The sequence below is a fragment of the Astyanax mexicanus genome, chromosome 10 (assembly GCF_023375975.1).
Source record: "Astyanax mexicanus isolate ESR-SI-001 chromosome 10, AstMex3_surface, whole genome shotgun sequence".
In the NCBI taxonomy this organism is placed as follows: Eukaryota; Metazoa; Chordata; class Actinopteri; order Characiformes; family Acestrorhamphidae; genus Astyanax; species Astyanax mexicanus.
The window spans coordinates 29,016,424-29,038,253 of NC_064417.1; the positions used below are offsets into that span (position 1 = coordinate 29,016,424).

Genomic DNA, 21,830 nt, shown 5'->3' on the forward strand with positions numbered 1-21,830 from the left:
TAATATATTATAATAAATAAATTAGTAATAAATCTAATCACACAGTGAGGTTTATTGATTAATTATTTAATTAATTTGTTTAATGAGTAGTTTGATCATTTATTCAGTACATATTATTGTGTATTATACCAAAGTTAGTTCTGACCCTGCAATGTGATTGGCTGAGAGGCTCTGTAACCGAAGCTCTCCATGTATTACTCCACATACAGGTAACCTAGCAACGATGCAGCGCTTACAAACCAAACAGCACTGCTACAAACTGAGTAGCAATGGAACTATTTTAACTCGCGGAGTGTTTATAACCAAACAGATCGTATTTTCTTGCCCTCTCTAACTCAAAACCTTTTAATAAACAGCCATCATGGAACTTGGTATAATCGCAATAATACACTCAAGGTTCATGCTATAATGTGTAATACTGGCACCGCTGTGCTGATCTGTGGCCTACATTGTAACATGTGATATTGGCAGTGCCTCTTATGTATTATTGCTTAAGTAAAATGGTATGACAAACTAAAAAATAAAATGACTTTTCTTCCAATTTAAAAAGGTTGTATTGACCAGCTTAAAATTTCCAGTTCATCCAATTTTGAGATTCACTCTTTCAGCTGGATTTGTCAGTGTACCTTGTAGCTTGTCTAAACACCTTAAAAAGGTCATATTGATGTGACATAACGTGATTTTACAAGTACTTGTTAAAAAAAAGACATATTTGTCCATTTTGCATCTAGAGCTTATAGGGAAATAACTGTAAACATTTTCTTTATTTAATAACAAAATACAAGCACATGTGTAACATTATGTAAAAATGAAAATATAAAAATGATAACAATATGTGCATAAATTTAATATAATGTGGTAAAATGAACCTTCGTGTACAAAGAAAATTAGTAAAAGCTAAGAACAGACTGTGTCTGAAATGCACTGAAAGACAAATGTTTATATTTCTTTTTCCTCGTATTATTTTGTTTCCAGTACGACATCAGCTGGATTTACTGGTGGAAAACTCAGCCAATCAGGTAATAGTCCTGTCTTCTTAAATATTCATTAGATTTAACTTGTTTAACACTGTATCTATTTTCCTAAATAAAAAGTTAATGTTATTGGGCTGAATTATTACTAGTTGTAGTAGTACTGCTTATAGAACTGCACCAGACACACTGCAGCTATCTTCACTTTGCATATCCATCATCAGAGTTCAGTACTGTGCAAACGTTTTAGGCACCAAAGAAAATTAGACTAATCCATTTATCTCAGCAATAGGAGTGTTTTACCTGAAAAGACATATGATCATATGATTTGAACAGATGGAAATAAACATTCAATGATTTCAACGATTTCTCATTTTTAACTAAGTATGTTTTATCCTGAGAGTCAAGCTGAAGAACAAAGTGTAGTTCCACATTTCTCCTGGATGCTCCTCAGCCAGCATGTGTACATGTTCAGTTCCATCAGCAGCTCACCTGATTTACCAAATTTACCAATTTACCAAACCAGGTGTTGATATGATGAGAACTAGAAATAAATCTATTAAACTCAGATGTTTTAAGGACAACAGTGATGTTAAAGCACTGCTTTTGTAAAATTGCTGTTTGTATTTATTGTAATGCTGGTGTTTTACTGAGCTAATAAACACTTACTTCACAGATTATTAATAGATAATTAACTTCTCACTGGTGGCTAAACATTTGCACAATACTGTATATCTAAATACAGATGTACACAGAGATAAAATATCAGTCTTATCAATCTATATTTGGGCTGTGTATTGATTAGAAGTTGGAGATATGATATGTATCACCACCCACTGGTTCTGATTCAGTATATTGCATTATATTAGTCTTTTTATCTAAGCACAGCAAAATGTAAAAGGGTTGAATACTTATATTAATGCAATAGACTTTATAAATGCATTGGGTGTACAGTTCACCCATGTTAGAATCTGATTACTGAAGTTATACTGCCACCTACTGGATTTTCACATTTCAGCTCTGTTCTTTATTTCTGTTAAAGGAACCTGATGATAAAGACGAGGAATTCTTCTTCACTGCCTTCAGTCCAAATACTCTTTTCACCAGAGTCAGATTCACCCCCTTTTCTCCCCACAAACCAACTCAGTAAAAGTTACTTTATGTAAATAATAATTTGTGATTTTCATAAACCCATTTCTATATAGTTACTTTATTGTTTTGTAGCTTTAATTTAAACTGCTCTGTATGAATGTGTGTGGTTCTATGTTCATTTTGATGTGATGGGTGAAATATTTGTATTTTGTGAAATTAAGTTTAAAATAATGTGTGTTTTTTTATTTTAGTTTTTGCATGGTAAAGACAGCAGCGTTCTCTTTTTTTCTATTTTTTTTAAATAAGTTTTAGACAACAAAATATATCTTATTTAGTACATGTAATTAAAAAATGCTTTAAAATATTGAAAACTATACAATAAAAAATAAAACTTGGAAAAACAATGTCTTTATTTTACATTTTAAATTATGTTATTATGAACATATTATGAATATATATATATATATATATATATATATATATATATATAGAGAGAGAGAGAGAGAGAGAGAATTTGATTGTGTTGAGCAATAAGCACATTAGTGATGTCAGCATGTTGCATGATCGCCAACCCGACTCATGCCTAATTCCCCATTTAACTCATCACCAACTCTCCAATCATCTTATCCCTAGCTACCTGCCCAACTCCCCACTCAACTCATCACCAATTACCTCCCTAACTTATCCATAACTATCCACTCAACTCATCCTATCCCCAACTACCTCCCCAACTCATCCCCATCTCCCCACTTACTCATCTCCAAATACTTCCCCAATGTATCCTTAACTTCCTCTCACACTCTACAACTACCTCCCTAACTCATCCCATTAACCTCCCCAACTTAACCCCAACCGCCTCATCTACTTTCCCAATTCATCCCCAACTCACCCCAGCCACCTCCCGAACTCATCCGCAACTACCTCCCGAACTCGTCCCAAACTACCTCCACAACTAATTTCCAAATCCCTAACCCACCCCCAACTACCTCCCCAACTCATCCCAGACTAACTCCACAACTCATTTCCAAATCCCTAACCCACCCCCAACTACCTCCCCAACTCGTCACAAACTACCTCCACAACTCATTTCCAAATCCCTAACCCACCCCCAACTACCTCCCCAACTCGTCCCAAACTACCTCCACAACTCATTTCCAAATCCCTAACCCAACCCCAACTACCTCCCCAACTCATCCCAAGCTACCTCCACAACTCATTTCCAAACCACTAACTTACCCCAGCCACCTCCCGAACTCATCCTCAACTACCTCCTAAACTCTCCCGCAACTACCTTCCTAACTCGTCCCAAACTACCTCCACAACTCATTTCCAAATCCCTAACCCACCCCCAACTACCTCCCCAACTCATCCCCAACTCCACAATTCATCCCCAAATTATTGGATGGAGCGCCATAATTCCAGAGAACACAGTTCCACTGCTCCACAGCTCAATACTGGAGGATTTTACACATATTTCCCATGCTTAGCATTAGGCTTCTTAGCCAATATTTATTCATCATAAAAAATAGCATAATTTTATTGTATTCGTATCCACTGGCAGCAATAATGCATTAATCTGACTCTTAAAGAGATAATAGATTATCAATTTTAGAAACAACTGTATTATGCTGCTTAAAATAGTCTATACAGACCAGTAGCAATACATTAATAAAATTATCTAACAATAAAAATATGTATTATTATTTGATGACTGTAACATGACTGTAAAACATTATTAAAACTTGGAACGACTGAAGCATTCAGATCAAATTAAATGATTAAATAATGTACTTGCTGTCAAACTACCTCTCAGTTATATAAAGAGTGGATAAAGCAAAAGGAAACACTTTTTTCTTCCTCTACTCGTAGCTCAGACTGGTGTATTTCACTCTCCATTGTAAACTTTTTAATATTTATGAGTTGAGTTGTTATTCTTTTGCAAATAAAATTAATAAATAATGCTAAACCTATTTAAAGGGAGGTCACATGACTTCTGGAAAAAACACTGGTTGCAAGCAAAAAAGCAAAAGATGACTGTTTATTCAGCCAATCAGATTCAGCTCAAGTCCCCACCCAACGTATACACTATGAGTGTTCTCTAAACTGCTTTCTTTCCAGCAGTTTACCTTAAACCAGAATGGCTTGTTTAATGAAGACGGCTCCATCAAGTATTCTCATTTTCCTTTTCTACATAATAAGTAAGTTAATAAAGTTTTTTTTTAATACAGATACTAACCTGCTATTAATTTGGAGATTAAATTTGAATTAATTAAAACAAGTGAAAACACTTTTTTAAACTGTAACTACATAGTAGTCTTAAAGTGGTCTTAAAATCTAAAAAAGCGTGTTTTTTTATAAGTATATTACTCATTGATTATGAATGTTTTATAAAACCCCTATGTAGCTATGCTTCAGATAAATTGTTACCAATTTAATTGTAGAAATGCCCTCCTCCTTTTTCTCATTGGAATTTATATCAGCTCTAATTTTATTTTATAGGTTCTGCTCAAGCTGTGGAAGATCTAAAAAGAGAGTTTATATCAGCTCAGTCTGATAAACCTGTTACTCTTGACTGTAAACTTGAACATCAGACTGGTAAGGAGAATCAGTTTTGGTACAAACTAATATCGGGACAGGTGCCGCAGGAAGTGGCAACAAAACTAAAAGAAAAAGACAAAGGCAGTCTTTCACTTGGGTTTGATAAATTAGGATTCAAATTACACGACAATTTTTCTTTAACTATTGAACAACCTAATAAAACTCATGAAGGAATGTACTTCTGTGGAGGAGGAGATGGAAACAGCATTAAGTTTTCTAAAGGAACATTTGTAGCTGTAAAAGGTAAAGACATACTATTTCTTCTAATATTTTAATTTTCTATCTTCTATTGCTTCTGTAGGACACATGATTTCTGTTAATACATAAAATTACACAAATTCTCACACTATACAGTTAAAATCAGCTACATTATTTCCTAATTTAATGATTAATTAATTGTACAGCACTGGTAACAGACTGGTACATGATGCTAGTTTAACACACTGAGTTGGCCGTGTCTAAATGTTGTCTTTATTATATTGATCAGATCATTCGCAGTCAGAAATCTCAGTGCTGCAGAGTCCAGCGTTCCAGACCCTTTCTCCAGGAGAAGCAGTGAATCTTCAGTGCACGGTCCAGCCTAACAACCAACCAGCAGATCAGCAAGTGTTCTGGTTCAGATCTTCTGCAGGACGATCTTTTCCTGAAATCATCTTCACTCATCACAACAGCAGCAGCAGCAGCAGCAGCAATCGTCAGTGTGAGATCAGCTCTTCTAAAGACGGCTGTGTGTTCAACTTCACCAAGAACATCTTCAACACTACTGATACTGGAACTTACTACTGCGCTGTGGCGAGCTGTGGGAAGATCATTATTGGAGATGGAACTCCAGTAGACTTCAGTAAGCTCTATTTGTTTTCTTGTTGTATCTTTCTTATTTGTATATTTGTATACTTCCATATTAAATTTATAATGGCAAATACCCGTATACAGTTCATATAAAAGGAAACAAAATGGTTACAATGGATATATGGAGAACCTTAAGAATGCATTTGAATAGTTATGTGTTCTTTGAATAAGTAGAGTGGTGCTTGGATAGCCTGCTGAATTCAATTACTCTCCAAAGATTAATCCATGACCAGTATAATGCGAATATATACTAAAAATAAACTGAAAAAAAAACGTTAATTCTGATGAAAATCTTGATCTATTTCACATTTGTAGATCATTAAAAAATATTTGCAGGTCCAAAAATGAACTAATTTATTTAGGTTTTAGATTGATTTTTTTATCTTTAAGCTTTCTTTTTACTACAAGCAATATACTGTATCTATGATTTCCAGACAATCTGCAAAAATTCACAAAAAAAAAAAAAAATCAGACTTCAGATGTTTCTACTGCAAGCACCAGCTTATATGTGTTAATAGAGGCAACCTGAAGCATGGAATTAAAAAATAGTGTGATTCACTTCTGTGTAAATGAGGGTTTTATTTGTCTCTTATTTTTTTATTCAGTAAACTCCATTCGCTGATCAGAATTCATGCAAACACCAACAGTAACAATGTACAAAGCAAAGCAGTGGAGAGAGTTGTTTATAAGTTTAAAAAAGCCACAAACCTTCAGTGATATTTCAGGTTTTAAAAGGTTAAAAGAGCATTTAAAAAATGTATCCATATAGGAATCATTCCAGTTTTAATCTTAATAAGTTACATAACTTTCTTTAGTACATACAAGATAGTTCTACTGATTATATTTGGGATTTAACATTTCTATCTTCTAAAAACTTGAATCACCAAGTAGCTCATTGGAACTTTATATCTTCCAGAGAAGCCTGTGGATCCTGGTATGATGTGTTTGGGAGCAGCGTTGGGATTGTGTGTGGTTGTGATCTTCGCTCAAGCCATTTTCATCTGTAAATTAAGAAACGGTGTACACTGCGGCGGTGAGTGTCGTCTGTTCAATACATGAGTTTAACTGTGTGCTTAAATAATGGTTAGTTCTGTTTGAAATGGAGATTAGGAATTGAAATTATTGTTTATTTAATTCAAATTTATTTTTTATGTAAAATAATATTAATTATTCTAAGTATTGACAGTGTCAGTACATATTTTATTTGTTACAAACTAAAATACAAAGTTTAATATAATTTTAGAGTCTAACTATATTATTCTGAAATATTTTACAGGCTTTAGCTATTAAGCTTATTTTAGTACAAATTGTATTATTGGTTACTTACTTATTATTAATAACGGAGCTTTATTTTAGCTTTCTTTGTATGTTATCTGTACTTTGTATCACTGTTTATAAATGAATAATGATTTGATTAGTAATCTTATTATTGTTACTGTTTTTTTTTCAGGTAAAAATCAGCAAAGTACAGTGGAAGAGAAACCAACCAATCAGGTACTACCATTAAGAAAAATTCCGCAAAATATGATGCAAAGTTCTAAAGTAGAATTCTCTAAACCCATTAACTCTGTATCTCCATTCCACCAGACCCATGATGCCGCTGGGATGAATTACGCTTCAGTTCACTTCAAAGAGAAGAAGCCCAGAAACAGCAGAGAGAAGAAAGAACATCCTGAGGACATCATCTACTCTCAAGTGAGAAGCTCCACCGCTGCTCAGCGATCACATCGGTAGCTTGCTTACCTTCACATAAACGTGTGCTGAGCACTTTTACAGAGTCCTCCAGAAAATACACCCAAACAATTAAAGTAAAAAGTAGTTTTTTATTCTTGTTTTATTTTTAGAAGTTGATCTCTGACAACCAGAGAAGCCAGATGGATAAACAAAATATTTTAGTAATAGAAATACAGCAACATGTGTTCGTGTCCCGACTAGCACTATTATTTTTTATAAAACTTTTCACTAAGGGTACATTAATTAACAATTCATTAATGACTTTGATCAGAATGTCTCAGCTAATTATTAATTAACACATAATAAGACATAATAACAATTACTACATGTGTTAACTAATGTCTCACTTAATTATTATTTTTACAAACATTTAATAATGATTAATTGTGTATTTATTAGTGTTAATTATTAATTACTTAAAAACTGAACAATTGAATTTTTGAAGTTTTGTTATTTGTGACCCTTATTGTAAAGTTTGTATATTTCTTTATCTGCTAAAAATATATTTAAAATGAAAGTAACAAATCTGTAACCTGTGTGCAATAGTTTGGGTCCTAATCATATTTTTAGAATCTAAATGATCTTCATAATATTAATAACAGTTATTATATTTATAGTGTTACATATGCTTTGCAAACAACCAGACAGTAGATAATAATAATGTAAATGGTAAACATGCTGAGTCTAATATACAAGTGCAATTATAGCAGAAAGGAATAAAACAGACAGTGAGGTAATTACATTAATAAATAATAATAAATAACAATAAGAGGTAAAAGAAAAGAAATAAAAAAAAAGAAAGAAAGAAATTAAAAATAATACATTAGAAACCTGTGACAGGAGATTTTTAATATGATTAATTATATCTCACCACATAACAATGGTGTGTCTGGCATCTAAATCTAAATTATTTAAATACTTAATTTAATTTTTCTGATACTTTCCCTGATAAACAGCACAGTCCTTAATTTTAGTCCAAAATTGCATCGAAATGTATATTTTTAATTAAAAACTAACAAAATCATGAAATAAATAATATAATTATTTGCAGTTCAGCGTCTATAAAGCTGTGGGAACACTTCTAGCAGAGACAATGCTCACTTAGCTTCAGCAACCAATGATGTGATATAATTGTTGGAAAAACTCTGTGGATGAAGACACTTAGAGACAACACCTGTGATTGGTCATTAAAAAGAGATGTGTGGTTGTGGAGCATATGCAAATGTTCATATGGAACTGCAGAAAGTAAAAGTGCATATGGCTACCTGTAATCTATCGGGTGTAGCCTGGTGAGCGAAGCCCCTGCGTTAAATCAGCAGCTCTCAGTTTTTCTCAGAATCGTGTCACATAGGCAGCGAACAACCCCCCCCCCCCCCCCCCAGAACTATGCTGCAATCCATCACACCTGCACATCATGCCACATCACAATCCAGCAAGAACATAGCAGAAATATGCAGTATAGTAAGATAGTAAGATCAAGAGAGTTCAAGAGAACTCAAGCTCTTGAAACGTCCTAACGCTTCTTTAATATATTTTCATTGTACTAAAATACATAATTTTTAATGTGCATATATGCAGCTGATAAAGGGGAGCCTTGTTCATCCCAAAATTTTCAACATTAACATTTATAATACTCTATATAATATAACATTATAATCATTATGGCTTTTAGAAAAATGTATTTTGGGGAGGGGGGTAGTGCACTATAGCTATAACTATAGCTTTTCCCCCCTGCATTGTTTGTGCTTTTATGCTTTAAGTAGTTTTAAAAACACAACTTTTACAGTTTTACTTGAGTAAAAACATATTTTAAACCCTTGTATCTATACTTTCACTCGAGAAATACATGTGATTACATCAAATTAGTTGCTAAAGCCAATCAAATGTGGCCTCCACAAAAAGTATGCTGAGGCTTAAAGGCTCTGATTTATTAAAATTATAGAATCACCACTCTGGCTAAATGTTTTATTTTCATGTATTTTTGCTGCTATTCTAAATATTTCAGATGAGCTCCTGCAAGAGTCTTCACTTAGTTCAGCTTTAGCATCTTTAACCTCTTTATTTGTGTCTGGTTGATGTGATTTCTCACAAACTGCGGATCTACAACAGATCTACAACTGTGTTCTGCGGTTCTCTTAGACCCCCGCTGTGGTTTAAACCGGGGAACGATAAAAGCAGGTTCAGTTGGTTGTGAGACGTGGAGGACTCTTGGAGAGGTGATATGAGGGGTGTTGTGGTCAGTAGGATTCTTTAGATGTGGTTAAAGGCAGGCCTGAGCTCACACTGATGGTATCTGATATGGAGCACCATTCAGGGGCTCTAAGCGTAGAGATGCGACAGGGCACCAAGCTGAATCTGAAGGCCTGATGCAGAGAGCATTTCCCCAGACTGATCTGTAGATAAACACTGTGTTCATTATTTAGACTTTACTGATAAATGTAGCGTAGGTATAAGTACATAGAATTTAAATTGAGTTCAAATGCAATTCTGTATTCTAATAAAGGAGCTCAGTGTTAATAATGTACTGCATCTTGTAAGGCAAGAAACTTAAATTGCTTATTTCATTTATAATATTCATGTTAATTTTTTGTTATTGTTTTTGAGTGTTTGCTGATCTCTGTTATGCTTCATATTTGCATGCTAATGCAAAATTCTAATAAAATTGATATTTAAAGGTTAATTTTGTCTTTTTCTTTTCACTGATACATATGCCATGGTCATTTCCAAAAGTTTATGCCTCTTTTTGTTTATATTATTTTCCAGTTACATTTGGTAGGTAGATATTTAGTATAAATAATTTGGTACCACTTTAAAATAAGCTTCCTCTATAAAGGGTTTATAAATAGTTTATGACAGAGAAAAGGCTATAAATTAGTAAAAAAGTTGTAAATACTTTAAAAGCATTAATAAGCACTAAATCAACACATAAATAGAAAGATCAACACTGACAATGACTTTTTTAACATATCTAGTAAAATAATGTAGAAAGTCAGTTTAGTCATTTAATGTGTTATTATAATTCAATAAATAAAGTTATTTACATAAATGTTGAATCACTATTCGGTACATGAAAGGCTACTGTTGCTCTTTCTATTTAAGGGTTGGAGCTGCTTATTAATGGTTTGTAACCTAATTAATAACCATTAATAAACTCCTTTACAAAAACTTTAAAAAACCCTTTACAAAGGATCCTTATTTTAAAGTCAATAGTCAATTCACTTAGCAATTACAATGACGCACAAAATTGATTTTACAAAAGTTAATAAACAATTACAGATATTATTTTAAGGTCAGCCATTCACTTCAAAAATGATATGTTGTGATGCTTTAATTTATTATAGGTAAATTAATTTAAAACAGGGGCTAATGATATAAACATTGGAATAATGAAACACAAAGTACATATAAAATGTTCAGATGCTCCGTTGCTGGTTATATGTTCAAAATAGCAACTTTAAATGTTGGAGGAAAATAAAACATCTTTTCATGGGAGTCAATCTAAACAGATTTTATTCCAATATTACATATAATTCTAAAGCATTTATAATTGCTCCATTTATTAGGAAATTTTGGTCCAATATGAAGAACTGCCAGATTTCAAATACCAAAAAGTCAACCAAAACACTAAACAGAAAGCAAATGTGGGAAAGGTATCATAAAACGAATTAAATATTGGTAAGGAAACTCAATTACAAAGACAAGAAAACAAGAAACACACAAACAAAACACTCACGGATCTGACCAAAGTACATAAAGCACACAATGTTTACAAAAGACCAGAAAAGGAAGACTGAAACAAAGGGCCTCTATATACACAGGGAGACTAGGAACACCTGGGGAAGGTAACAAGGGAGCAGGGTTATAAAATGAGACTGGTGTAAACAAAAAACACTGCTAGGTTCCTTAAAGAGCACATGGGGGAAGAAAAGAAACAGGCTGGGGAAAAGACAGAAACAGAACAGAGCCAGAAGGTACAAAGAAAGTAAGAAAACAAGAAACACCAGGGCTGGGGTGTGAGAGTTACTATGACTGAGTTATTATTAATATATGCAGTAAACCAATCTTGCAGTGGATCTTCTTTAACAGTGTCTTTAAATGTGTTTTTTAATATATATTTTATTTAATTAATTTCTTTCTTAGTGCTTTTTGAAAGCCTTACTGCCATATAATGTATATGAAACTGATGCCGAAAAGACCAGGCGTCTTTTGATGGCCAAATATAGTTAAAAGTAAATCACCCAATAAGAAAGAACCATGTGATTTTAACAGCCAATGAGGTTTAGCTCAAGCCCTAAACCAGCAAATACAGATGAGTGCTTTAGTTCATCACTTCCTTTAGTGTGCTTTTCTTCAGCTGGTCACTGTGATGAGCACATTCCAGATTAGATCATGGCGTCAGCAGTGATTGTTATTTTGATCCTCTACAAAATATGTAAGTTTTCTTAAATACTGTAAATTGTAAAGCCTTAAGTCTTATCCATATTTCTTATTTATTAACACTGAACTTAATGTGATGTTTTAGGTTCTGCTGAAACTGTAGGAAATACAGAACCGTCAATTGTCTCAGTTGAAGTTGGAGAATCGGTTACTCTAAACTGCACATCTGCACTTATAGATAAGTCTAAAACTGCATACTGGTTTAAGCACAGACTGGAGCACAAACCACAGGAAGTGGGATATAAGATCAAAGATAAGCAACATGCGCTTCAAAATCCGTTTAATGACTCAAAATCAGGATTTGAGTTGAAGGAAGTTGGCAGTGGGGTTTCTCTCAGTATTAAACAGGTTCAGAAACAAGATGAAGGAATGTACTTCTGTGGATCGATTAGAGAGAATTCTGTGAACTTTTCTACTGGAACCTTCTTAGCTGTGTCAGGTAAATACATGGTTTTTATCTATCTATCTATTACAGAATAAAACAGATATTTAAAATAGTTGTACAGTTAGAAACACAGAAAAAAGTCTAATCATTAAATGTTTTTAATTCACATTTATTACATTCACTAATAAATAAATATTGATAATTCCATTAATAATACCTTATTATGATGCATTTACATTTTTTATATATATTTATGCTGACTTTCTTTGAAAGTTAAAAGTTTTTTTTTACTTCTGTAAAAAGAGAGAGAGAGAAATAGATACATGTATGTTGCAGTATATAGAGCTCTGGAAAAAAATCAGAGACCACTTCAGTTTCTGAATCAGTTTCTCTGATTTTGCTATTTATAGGTTTATGTTTGAGTAAAATAAACATTGTGGTTTTATTCTATAAACTATGGACAACATTTCTCCCAAATTCCACATGAAAATATTGTCATTTATCAACTTTATTTGCAGAAAATGAAAAACCTCAAATAATGCAAAGAAAACAAGTTCATATTCATAAAGTTTTAAGAGTTTAAGGAGAGAAATCTATATTTAGTGTCATAACCCTGTTTTTTTAATCACAGTTGTCATGCATCTTGGCATGTTCTCCTTCACCAGTCTTACACACTGCTTTTGGATAACTTTATGCCACTCTTGGGGCAAAATAATTCAAGCGTTTGGTTTGATGGTTTGTGATCATCCATCTTCCTCTTGATTATATTCCAGAGGTTTTCAATTTAGTTAAATCATATTTTTAAGAGCACTCTTATTTTTTCCAGAGCTGTATATATATGCTGAATTTTCAATGCAAATTTGCTCCATACACTTATCAAAAGTTTACATAAAAATCTGGTAACACCTCTCAATAATAGTACATTTATTGACAGTAATAAACACTGTTAAATAGTTGAGTAATATTTTGACTAATTATTAATTAACATTAATTACGGCTTTATTAAACATTACAAAATGTAAATGCCCAAAAATGTGTAACTAATAGTGAATTAAGAGATTAGATACATTAATAATGATTAATAATGTCTTAATTACTGTCAGTGAATAATTAGTAGAAACATTTCATAGTGTGTACTGTTAATTAATGTACCCTTTTAGTAAAGTGTTTCAGAAAGTCCTTATAATATAAAATGAGATCCAAATAAAGCAAATGAGAGAAATTGTTTAAACGTTAATTTCTTTTTAGATTTGTTTATCGAGGAAAAGGATCCTTAGATCTGTGTGTGACACAAACATGTAAAATTTGGTATACTGTAGATGATCAAATTAATATTTTATTCTGTCTATTTTTTATTGAACAGATCATTCCAACATCTCAGTTCTCCAAACTCCAGCACTGCAGTCGGTTCCTCCAGGAGAAGCAGTGAATCTTCAGTGTACGGTTCTCTCTGAGATCAGATCAGCAGAACTGAGAGTGTTCTGGATCAGATCTGCTGCAGGATCATCCTTTCCTGAAATCATCTTCACTCATCACAACAGCAGCAGCAGCAGCAGCAGCAGCAGCAGCCGTCAGTGTGAGATCAGCTCTTCTAAACACAGCAGTGTGTACAACTTCTCCCCCAACATCCCCAACAACCACCATGCTGCAACTTACTACTGCGCTGTGGAGCTCTGTGGGAGGATCATCATCGGGAACGGGACAACTGTGGACTTACGTAACTGGATTTTCTGTTTGCTACAAAAATATCACAAGATTTATATTTTCCTACAGGTTTATAATCAGAGGTGGAACGCAACTAATTACATTTACTCACATTACTGTAATTGAGTAGATTTTATGAGTAATTTGTCATTTTTAAAGTAGTTTTTAAAATAGGTAATTTTACTTTTACTCAAGTACATTTTGACACAAGTAATTTACTTTGCTACATTGGAAAATTCCCCATTACTGAGTAAAAAATGAAATGCTGGGGGGAAAAAAAATCGTCTGAAATAATTAAAAAAAGAGTTTTGTTCTCTATGGCAGAGCAGCTGAAATTCTCCATGTAGTGTTTAATACGGTTAGCGGGAGAGACGCTGTGTAGCTTGGGGTCTGTGCACGCGGCTCGGGGGAACCCGTGTTCTGTCGAGTTATGTTACCCATCGATATGTGCTTCTTTACGGCACTGCGCATGCACCGAACATGCTTTATAATAATTCCTTATGTTTTTATCAGGAACATTAAACAATCTGCTTGGATGTTAAAGAAATGTAAATAGCAGTTAAAGCATAGGAATGGCAAGTTAAAAAATAATAATGAACTGTAAAACTATTAAAATACGGTTTATAGTCACCTACATGACCATAACCTTTTAACAGTAAAGAAAAAAATGGATCATAGAAACCTATACCACTTGTTCTTGAAAATGTTTTATGGGGTGGTCTGAACAAATACTGCCTGAAAGATCCAAATTATTTAATTTAAGAATTATTTAATTTATGATTAGTACTTTTTTTACATCAAATAAATAAATGTAACTATGTAACTTTTACTCAAAGTACATTTTAAATTGAATACTTTTTTACTTTTACTCAAGTAGATTTTTAGATAGGTACTTTTACTTTTATTTAAGTAGAATTGTAGCAAAGCAAAGGTACTTTTACTTAATTACATTTTTCAGTACTTTTTCCCACCTCTGTTTATAACACAGTTTTATTTGATGGCTCTTCTTTTCTAGATGATCACAGATCTGCGCTGGTTGTTATCTTGGCTCTGGCTCTGGGTTTGAGCTTTTTCTGCAATGTCATTCAGGCCTGCTGGAGCTGGAGGAGAGGGATCTGCAGTGGTAAGTTCATTCAAAAGAACAAAATATCTGCAGTTTATGAATTTCTTCAGTTTATTCAACTTATAACACATTTTCTTCCCGTTGAATTCCAAGGTGAAACATCTCCTTCTGTCCTCCACAATCTCCCAGAGATTCTACAAAGCCAGGTAAGTTCCTATTTCACTAATTAACCTGACCACTGATAAACTGTTTAAAGCTAAGCGTATGATTCACCCTAAACAGCAAGTAATAGTAATTATTCTATGCATTGTTTTTTTTTTGTATTGAGACACAATAAATTACATTCAGTAAAAACAGATAAATAACTTACTTTTTCTATTGAGTCTTTATAAATGTATTACAATTAAATAATTATAAAATGCATCAATATCAATGCCAAAAGAGTACCAATGCCATCAAGAGATTAGCGTGTCATTTAGAGTGACACAGAGGGCACCCATCGTACACCCTGTGAAAGAAACGTTGCAATCTTACACACCGTCAACAGTCTATTTTCAAGTCTTGCGCCCGAGCCGTTAAAATAGGGCTGGAGTTTAGGAATATATCTACACTGATGGGCGTGGTGGTCTGGAAATGAAAACACAGGTGCGCCACTGACTGAAATGAACCTAGACAAAGGTCAATCTTCAAAATCTATTCCTATAGATGCGCCATGCACACTGCAGAGCACAAAGCCGACATTTAAGCTCAACAATAAACAGAATAAAAAAATAAAATAAAGTTGCTGTTACCTTAAATGTGCTGCTGGTGTGCCTTCACAGTGTGAACGAGCCAAAGTCAGAGCGCACCTGTCTCTTAAAGAGAATGGCAACTGACACACTGATTTATTTATTTCATGTTACTCCCAAAACACACCCATAATTAATTAAGAGAATACGTACATACCTTTTGTGCATTTCAAATCGCATAAGGAGTTTTGTGCCCTCATGACACAGAAAAAAAACACTTTTTCACACCACTGTATATAGTGTAATTTTAGTCCATAAGAACCCAGATCAATTTCTGAATATTGAGACCAATTTCAATAAATCTGTAAATATTTTAAGATTAAAATCATGATGTCACATAAATGACATAAAAACAATTTCCTAACTTGAAATCAGGCCAGAACCTGTTATGTGGAATCTAAAACATTAATTTAAGCATCTGAATGGTTAAATGGTTGGAACAGAGCTGAAGATACAAATAATAATAATAATAATAATAATAATAATAATAATAATAATAATAATAATAATAATAATAATAATAATAATAATAATTGTTATACACAAAACATTACACAAAATATTAAATTAAAAATGGGTGTTCCAAAAAGGATTCCACTGTTAGCAACCCTGATAAAAGCCCTACTTTTATTGATTACACTTAATAACAATAATAACTCTCATATCTCTGACTAAACTAATTTATACCTCCTGTTATGTTCATTTGTCAGGAACTGCAATTGCGTTCCTGGGTCAATTTGATCCGGTGCATGTTTAATTATCCAATTAATATTCAAAATAATATAATAATAATTATCCAAAACAATATTTATTCAAAGAAATACAAACAAGCAGTGTGAATATTTTATTGTTAACTACATTGCTAATTATTCTATCAATATTTATTGCAATGGTTTTCCTTAGCTCTAACAGGTAATGGTTCAATCAGGATAAAAAAAGACATGTTCAAACATGTAACATAACATATAATAAAATACATTAAATTCAGTAACTGATTTTAATAATATACTGTATTCATTTTCAGACTATTAGTACGCCCTGTTATAATCTGATTACTGAGGTTATACTGCCCCCTATCGGTTCATCTCATTTCATTTCAGTTCTGTATTTTTTTTTCTGCAGGATGATGATGATGATGATAAAGAGTTCGACTTCGCTGCTTTCTCTGATAAGATGAGGAGAAGAGTGCTGAAGGAGAATGTTTTCACCAAAGTCAAATTTACCCCATTTACTTATGATAAACTAACTCAGTGAAGGTGTAGTATCTTGAGCTGTGATGTCATGTAGATGCATGAAATAAGTCTTCGCTGATACTGTTCTTTGTATATAAGACAATTTATTAGAGAAAAAAGAATAATTAGTACAAAAGATAACAGCATCATATTCAAGCACCTAGGTTTGCTTGGAGAGAGTTCTTTTCCCAAATCTGATCTGTAGCTCTCTGGCTGGAATTGCTGAAGTCCAGCCTTTATGTTTGAAAACACCTCACAGCTGGAAACACTTAACATACGCTCCTATAGCGCACATACATAGAACATACACAAGTTAGTCTGACGCAATGCATGGGAGGGGAAAGAAGTGCTCCCCCACACTAGCCTATGCTTGAAAAAACAAATGTGTTTAAGTTAGGGCTTACTCCATCTGTTCCCTGTGGTCCAGTGGTCATTCTGTGTGGAAAATATATATGATAATAGTGAATAACCCATGTGTTTACAACTGTGTATGCTTAAATATACGTCAAAGGCATTTCCACAACGAAAATCTGCTGTATATGAATGACTGTTCACACGTTAACTGTTTGTAGCTGAGCTGCATGTTTGTTGTTTCTGATTGTATTTTTTATCATTATGACCAAGAAGTAATTTTATTTAAGTTTCTAATTAAAGATTGTTTGAATTTCTTCTTTTCTTTCTGTTCTTAGAATTGTGCTTTAGTATCATATTTTTTTTTTCTTTTATTTCTTTCAAAAGTATTTCTGAAACTAATAAATCATGCAAACACACAGACCTTTTATGAGTTTTGTAATGGAACCAATAGAGCACTAGAGGGCCCCAGCCTACAGCATTATTGCTAGAGTGCATTTATCCAAAAGTATAGTTGGGCCCTATCTTACACACTGCACAAGGCATGTCACAATGCTCATTGCTATCTTACACCCCACCAACAGTCTATTTTCATGCCTTGCACCTGCACCCAGAAAATAATGACAGAGTTTAGGAATATATCTTTGGAGATGGGCGTGGTGGAAGTGGAACAACAACAAAAAAAAAACAGGTGCGCCACTGACTGATTAAAACCCTGACAACAGTCAACCGTCAGACGTCAGCCATCAGCCATCAATTCCTATCTTAGCTAAACAGGTACACCCTAACTCGTTACACACATACAAGGACACACAGCAGTGCACAAACCCAATCTCTAAATCAACAGTAAACAGAATACTAAATAAAAAAAAACAATGCTGTTCCTGTAAATGATTGGCTCACGCACCTTTACAGTGTGAACGAGCAGGTCAGTTTCCTCTGCTGAAATGCACAGAAGCGCTGCGCCATTGTAATAACAATCCGCCAAAGTCAGAGCACACCTGACTTTTACAGGGAATGGCGAGTGATCTGCTGATTGGTTTATATTTTATGTCATGCCGAAAACACACCCATGACGAATTAAGAGAATTAGCACATGCGCGGTTGACAGCTCAACTCTAAAATGCTAAAATAGGGCCCAGAGTATTTTTCTTGTTTGCAAAGCTTAAGACTATTTAAAAGGATAATTTTATTAAACAAAATAATGTGTGTGCGCACTCAGGCATAGAAGAAGAGAGAGATTTAATCCATATAAGTAAGTAAAAAAGTAGCAAAATCTGTATTTACAATACTAACACGTCACTAGACTCTGAAAAATGAGTGACTTAAGGCGGCTGTGGCAAAACTTGCATTTGCACTAAAAAAATACATATATTTATTAAATTGTAAATAAAATTGTATTAAAGTTTCCAGATGACTAGCAGCCATTAATTTGTTACTGTTGACAGCCCTAATCAAAGGCACAATCAGTAATAATTGGGAGCAGGTGTGCGAAATGGCTACAGGATGCCAATTTCTAAACACTGGATACTCCACCTGCTACTCCCCAGACACAAAGTTTACAAAGGTTGCCAGATTGACACACAGTGACAAGCAATGACAAGTCTTATTCGAAAAATAACCAGTGATTGTATAAGTTTTTAAAGTCAAAACTGCCCATCTCTACTATACTAGTGGTCGTGGTAAAGCAACTGTATGTTAGAAACCGTACTGAAGCTCAATGATTACCTGCTCAGCAGAACAATAGAAGGTGGAAATGGGACTGGGGGAAAGCCAGTGGGAAATTTCTGAGGCAAATTTTTTACACAGATTACTAAAAAAGTACTGTATGTATATTGGCTGAAGCTGCTTGCTTAAGAGCTGCTTGTGTTAAACTCATGTCCAAAAGCATGCTTCTTAATATCTGATGATACATTCTGATTCTGTTATGAGTTACTACAGAAAATATAATCTACAACCACAATGAAAGAAAATGTACACTGTAAATGATTTGAAAGGCAGGCTGTGTGTTGCAAAATGTTAGATCCCCTGCTGTAGAATTGTAGGACACTCCATTAAAACCTTTGCTGTTTTAAATATTGAATATTAAACATTTGCACATTTGCACTTCATTTGATCAATACTGAGAAATAAAGAAAAACATAAGCATATTAGCAAAATGTAGTTAATAAAACTGGAAATATCTTGAGAAAATGTTAGGATAAGCTGCAAATTAATAAATCATGGTTAGAAAGGATTCTGGAGGAGCCTGTCTAATTATTGTGCTGCCATAACTGGGCTTTGATCCATCGAGGCATAGACCTTACAAGAAATTACCAGCACTAATTGACAGTGAACATTCTAAGAAAATAGTTTATTCTAAAATGAGAAGCTCCACTTCTTCTAAAACCACTAGCTCTATTTCCCTTTGATTGCCATTATATTGCTATTTTCAGCATTTTCCTATGTAGTTAAAAGGCAGGCATGAGATCACACTGATGGTGTCAGATATGATCCATGCTTGTGGATGAAGTGTAAAGCTGCGACTGTGCAGCAGCCTAAAAATGATGGCCTGAAGATAAATGCATTTCTGTTTTTATCAATGCCTACTGTGTAGAACAATACAGTTTTTTTTATTCTTTTCTATTTACTATGATCTTTCTCTGTTATTGTCTTTAAGTGTTGTTTTTATTGTTGTCGTGTTCTAAGTAAATTGCATACAATATTGTAAAGTTGTCTGTTTCCATATATATTTACCTTGATAATTATGACCTTTTAGCAGATCAAAAGTCTGATTGACTCTATTCATGGTATTGCAATCAATGAAATATCAGGACAATAAATACAGTAACAGACTGTAAGAGTGAGCTCTCTAAATAGACCCTCTGCCAATCCAAGCACTGTGTACATGTATGAATCAGGGAAACTTTGTTGACCAAAAATGAAACATTCTGGCTTCAGGAATCAGCATATGCCACAATAATGATAAAAACAAGTCCTAGAATTTATATCTTTTCACAGATTAAAAATTGTATTTTAATTGAGTTTACTCCATATTGCTAGGCAGTTACCTAAATTAAGACACACGAAAGACAAGGTAAAGTTTATTTACAATTTCTTAGTGCAACCAAAAAACACATTCTTCTTGGTATCATTAATTTCCATTGAAAATTGCTCATTTATTCAGAAAAGTTTAACTTATGTTTTTTGTTTTTTTAATACAAGATAAAATCACCTTGCTTTCCTTCTACCAGTTGAATTACATATTACATAAAAAACTAACCCAGCATCAAAGCCCTCTTTGCAGTAAATAAAATGGTAACATGCTCTCATGGCCTACAACACTGTGGCCAGGAAGTCAACCACTATATAAAACATAATGGTGAGAGAGGGTTGGAGGGACATGCACATTTGCAATGTAAATAAATTATGCTAGAGACCAATAAAAAAGATGTACTTTTTTTTGGTAACAAAAATAATTTTTAGTGTGTCTCAGCGGTTTAGTATAGGTAATATCCACCCAAACATTGGCTGAACTTTACCAAATAAAGTGAGTGCATTTTACTTATTTCTTGTTAGAACACAAGGTTCTCAGTGTTTAATACTATTAAATGGCTACCCTGACGTATGTTTTTCCTGCTGACAGTGTGAATAAGGTAACTGAGGATTTTACTCAGAATTCTCCATGTACTGCATTTTTTGCACTATAAATCACACCGGATTATAAGGCGCACTAATAATAAACTTCTGTTTTCTGGTGCACAAGGAGCACTAGATTATAAGGTGCATTATGCAACAATAGTAAGGTACAGGGGTGTCACCATGTTTTCCTTCTAATTCAGCACCAGCGGGCAGACTTCTTTTTAAAACTTAATGTTAATCTACACAGATTTCTCTTGAAAACTGTTTATTTGGGTGAGTAAAGCTCTTCTGTTTATTTACAGTGAGCTTAGATTTCCAGATTTCTATTAAGGCTAGCATGACAGAGCTACACTGAGGAACCCTGAGTAAGCCAGGGTAATACTAGAAAGTGGTTAGTCTCAAATAGCTCGTTTTAACATTCGTGCAACGTTTTGTGTAACGTTTTGTTCAAATGTTATACAATTAACTAACTCCATCGCAATGTTTTCCAGTGTAAAAAGGAAACTGACTATAAAAGGGAAGTGTCAGGTTGACCTTATGAGTGAATATTGCAGGCCACCTTTCAAACACTCATAAGTTAAAAGTAGCAAAAGTAGTAAATAATATATTATAATTTATTATCTGTATCTTTTGCATTAGTATTATTGTTTTATTTTCACGTTTTAAACTTTTTCATTGTTTATTGTTGTTTTTGTCACTAAGCCATTCAATGTATTATTATTAATTTATCTTTACTTTGAAATATTTGTATTAACAATCTTAATTGGTTATGTGTTTGTTTAACAAACCTAAACAAAGGGGGCAGGTGGTGCTAATGTTATGGCTAATTGGTTTATGTTGTCTTAAAACATTTTGATGAAAGTTTGTTAAAGATTTTTTTGAATATTCATTAATGTGTGCAAGATAGGACCAACAGAGTTACTGAAAATAATGCAGAAGATGTTTTTTTTATATACAGCAGGCGTCTTCAGATGGCCAAATATAGATACAAGTGTAGAAGCCACA

The 21,830-nt window shown here is 33.5% G+C and overlaps 2 protein-coding genes across 5 annotated transcripts in view; both read left to right on the plus strand.

Moving 5' to 3' along the window:
* LOC111197366 (uncharacterized) overlaps positions 1 to 17,473 on the plus strand; it is a 125,185-nt gene extending 107,712 nt beyond the window's left edge. Inside the window, exons 2-6 of one of the 4 annotated variants that reach the window (XM_049484291.1) lie at positions 11,767 to 12,120; positions 13,430 to 13,783; positions 14,786 to 14,893; positions 14,987 to 15,039; positions 16,744 to 17,473. In XM_049484291.1, coding sequence (XP_049340248.1) covers positions 11,767 to 12,120; positions 13,430 to 13,783; positions 14,786 to 14,893; positions 14,987 to 15,039; positions 16,744 to 16,875 — 1,001 coding nt within the window. In that variant the 3' untranslated portion in view covers positions 16,876 to 17,473. The remainder of the gene's footprint in view (positions 1 to 11,766; positions 12,121 to 13,429; positions 13,784 to 14,785; positions 14,894 to 14,986; positions 15,040 to 16,743) is intronic. The other 3 variants (XM_049484292.1, XM_049484294.1, XM_049484289.1) reach the window with 3 other exon arrangements.
* Positions 11,949 to 21,830, plus strand: part of LOC111188455 (uncharacterized) — a 33,267-nt gene continuing 23,385 nt past the window's right edge. Inside the window, exon 1 of the mRNA XM_049484277.1 lies at positions 11,949 to 12,029. The gene's annotated coding sequence lies outside the window, so the exon portion shown is untranslated. The remainder of the gene's footprint in view (positions 12,030 to 21,830) is intronic.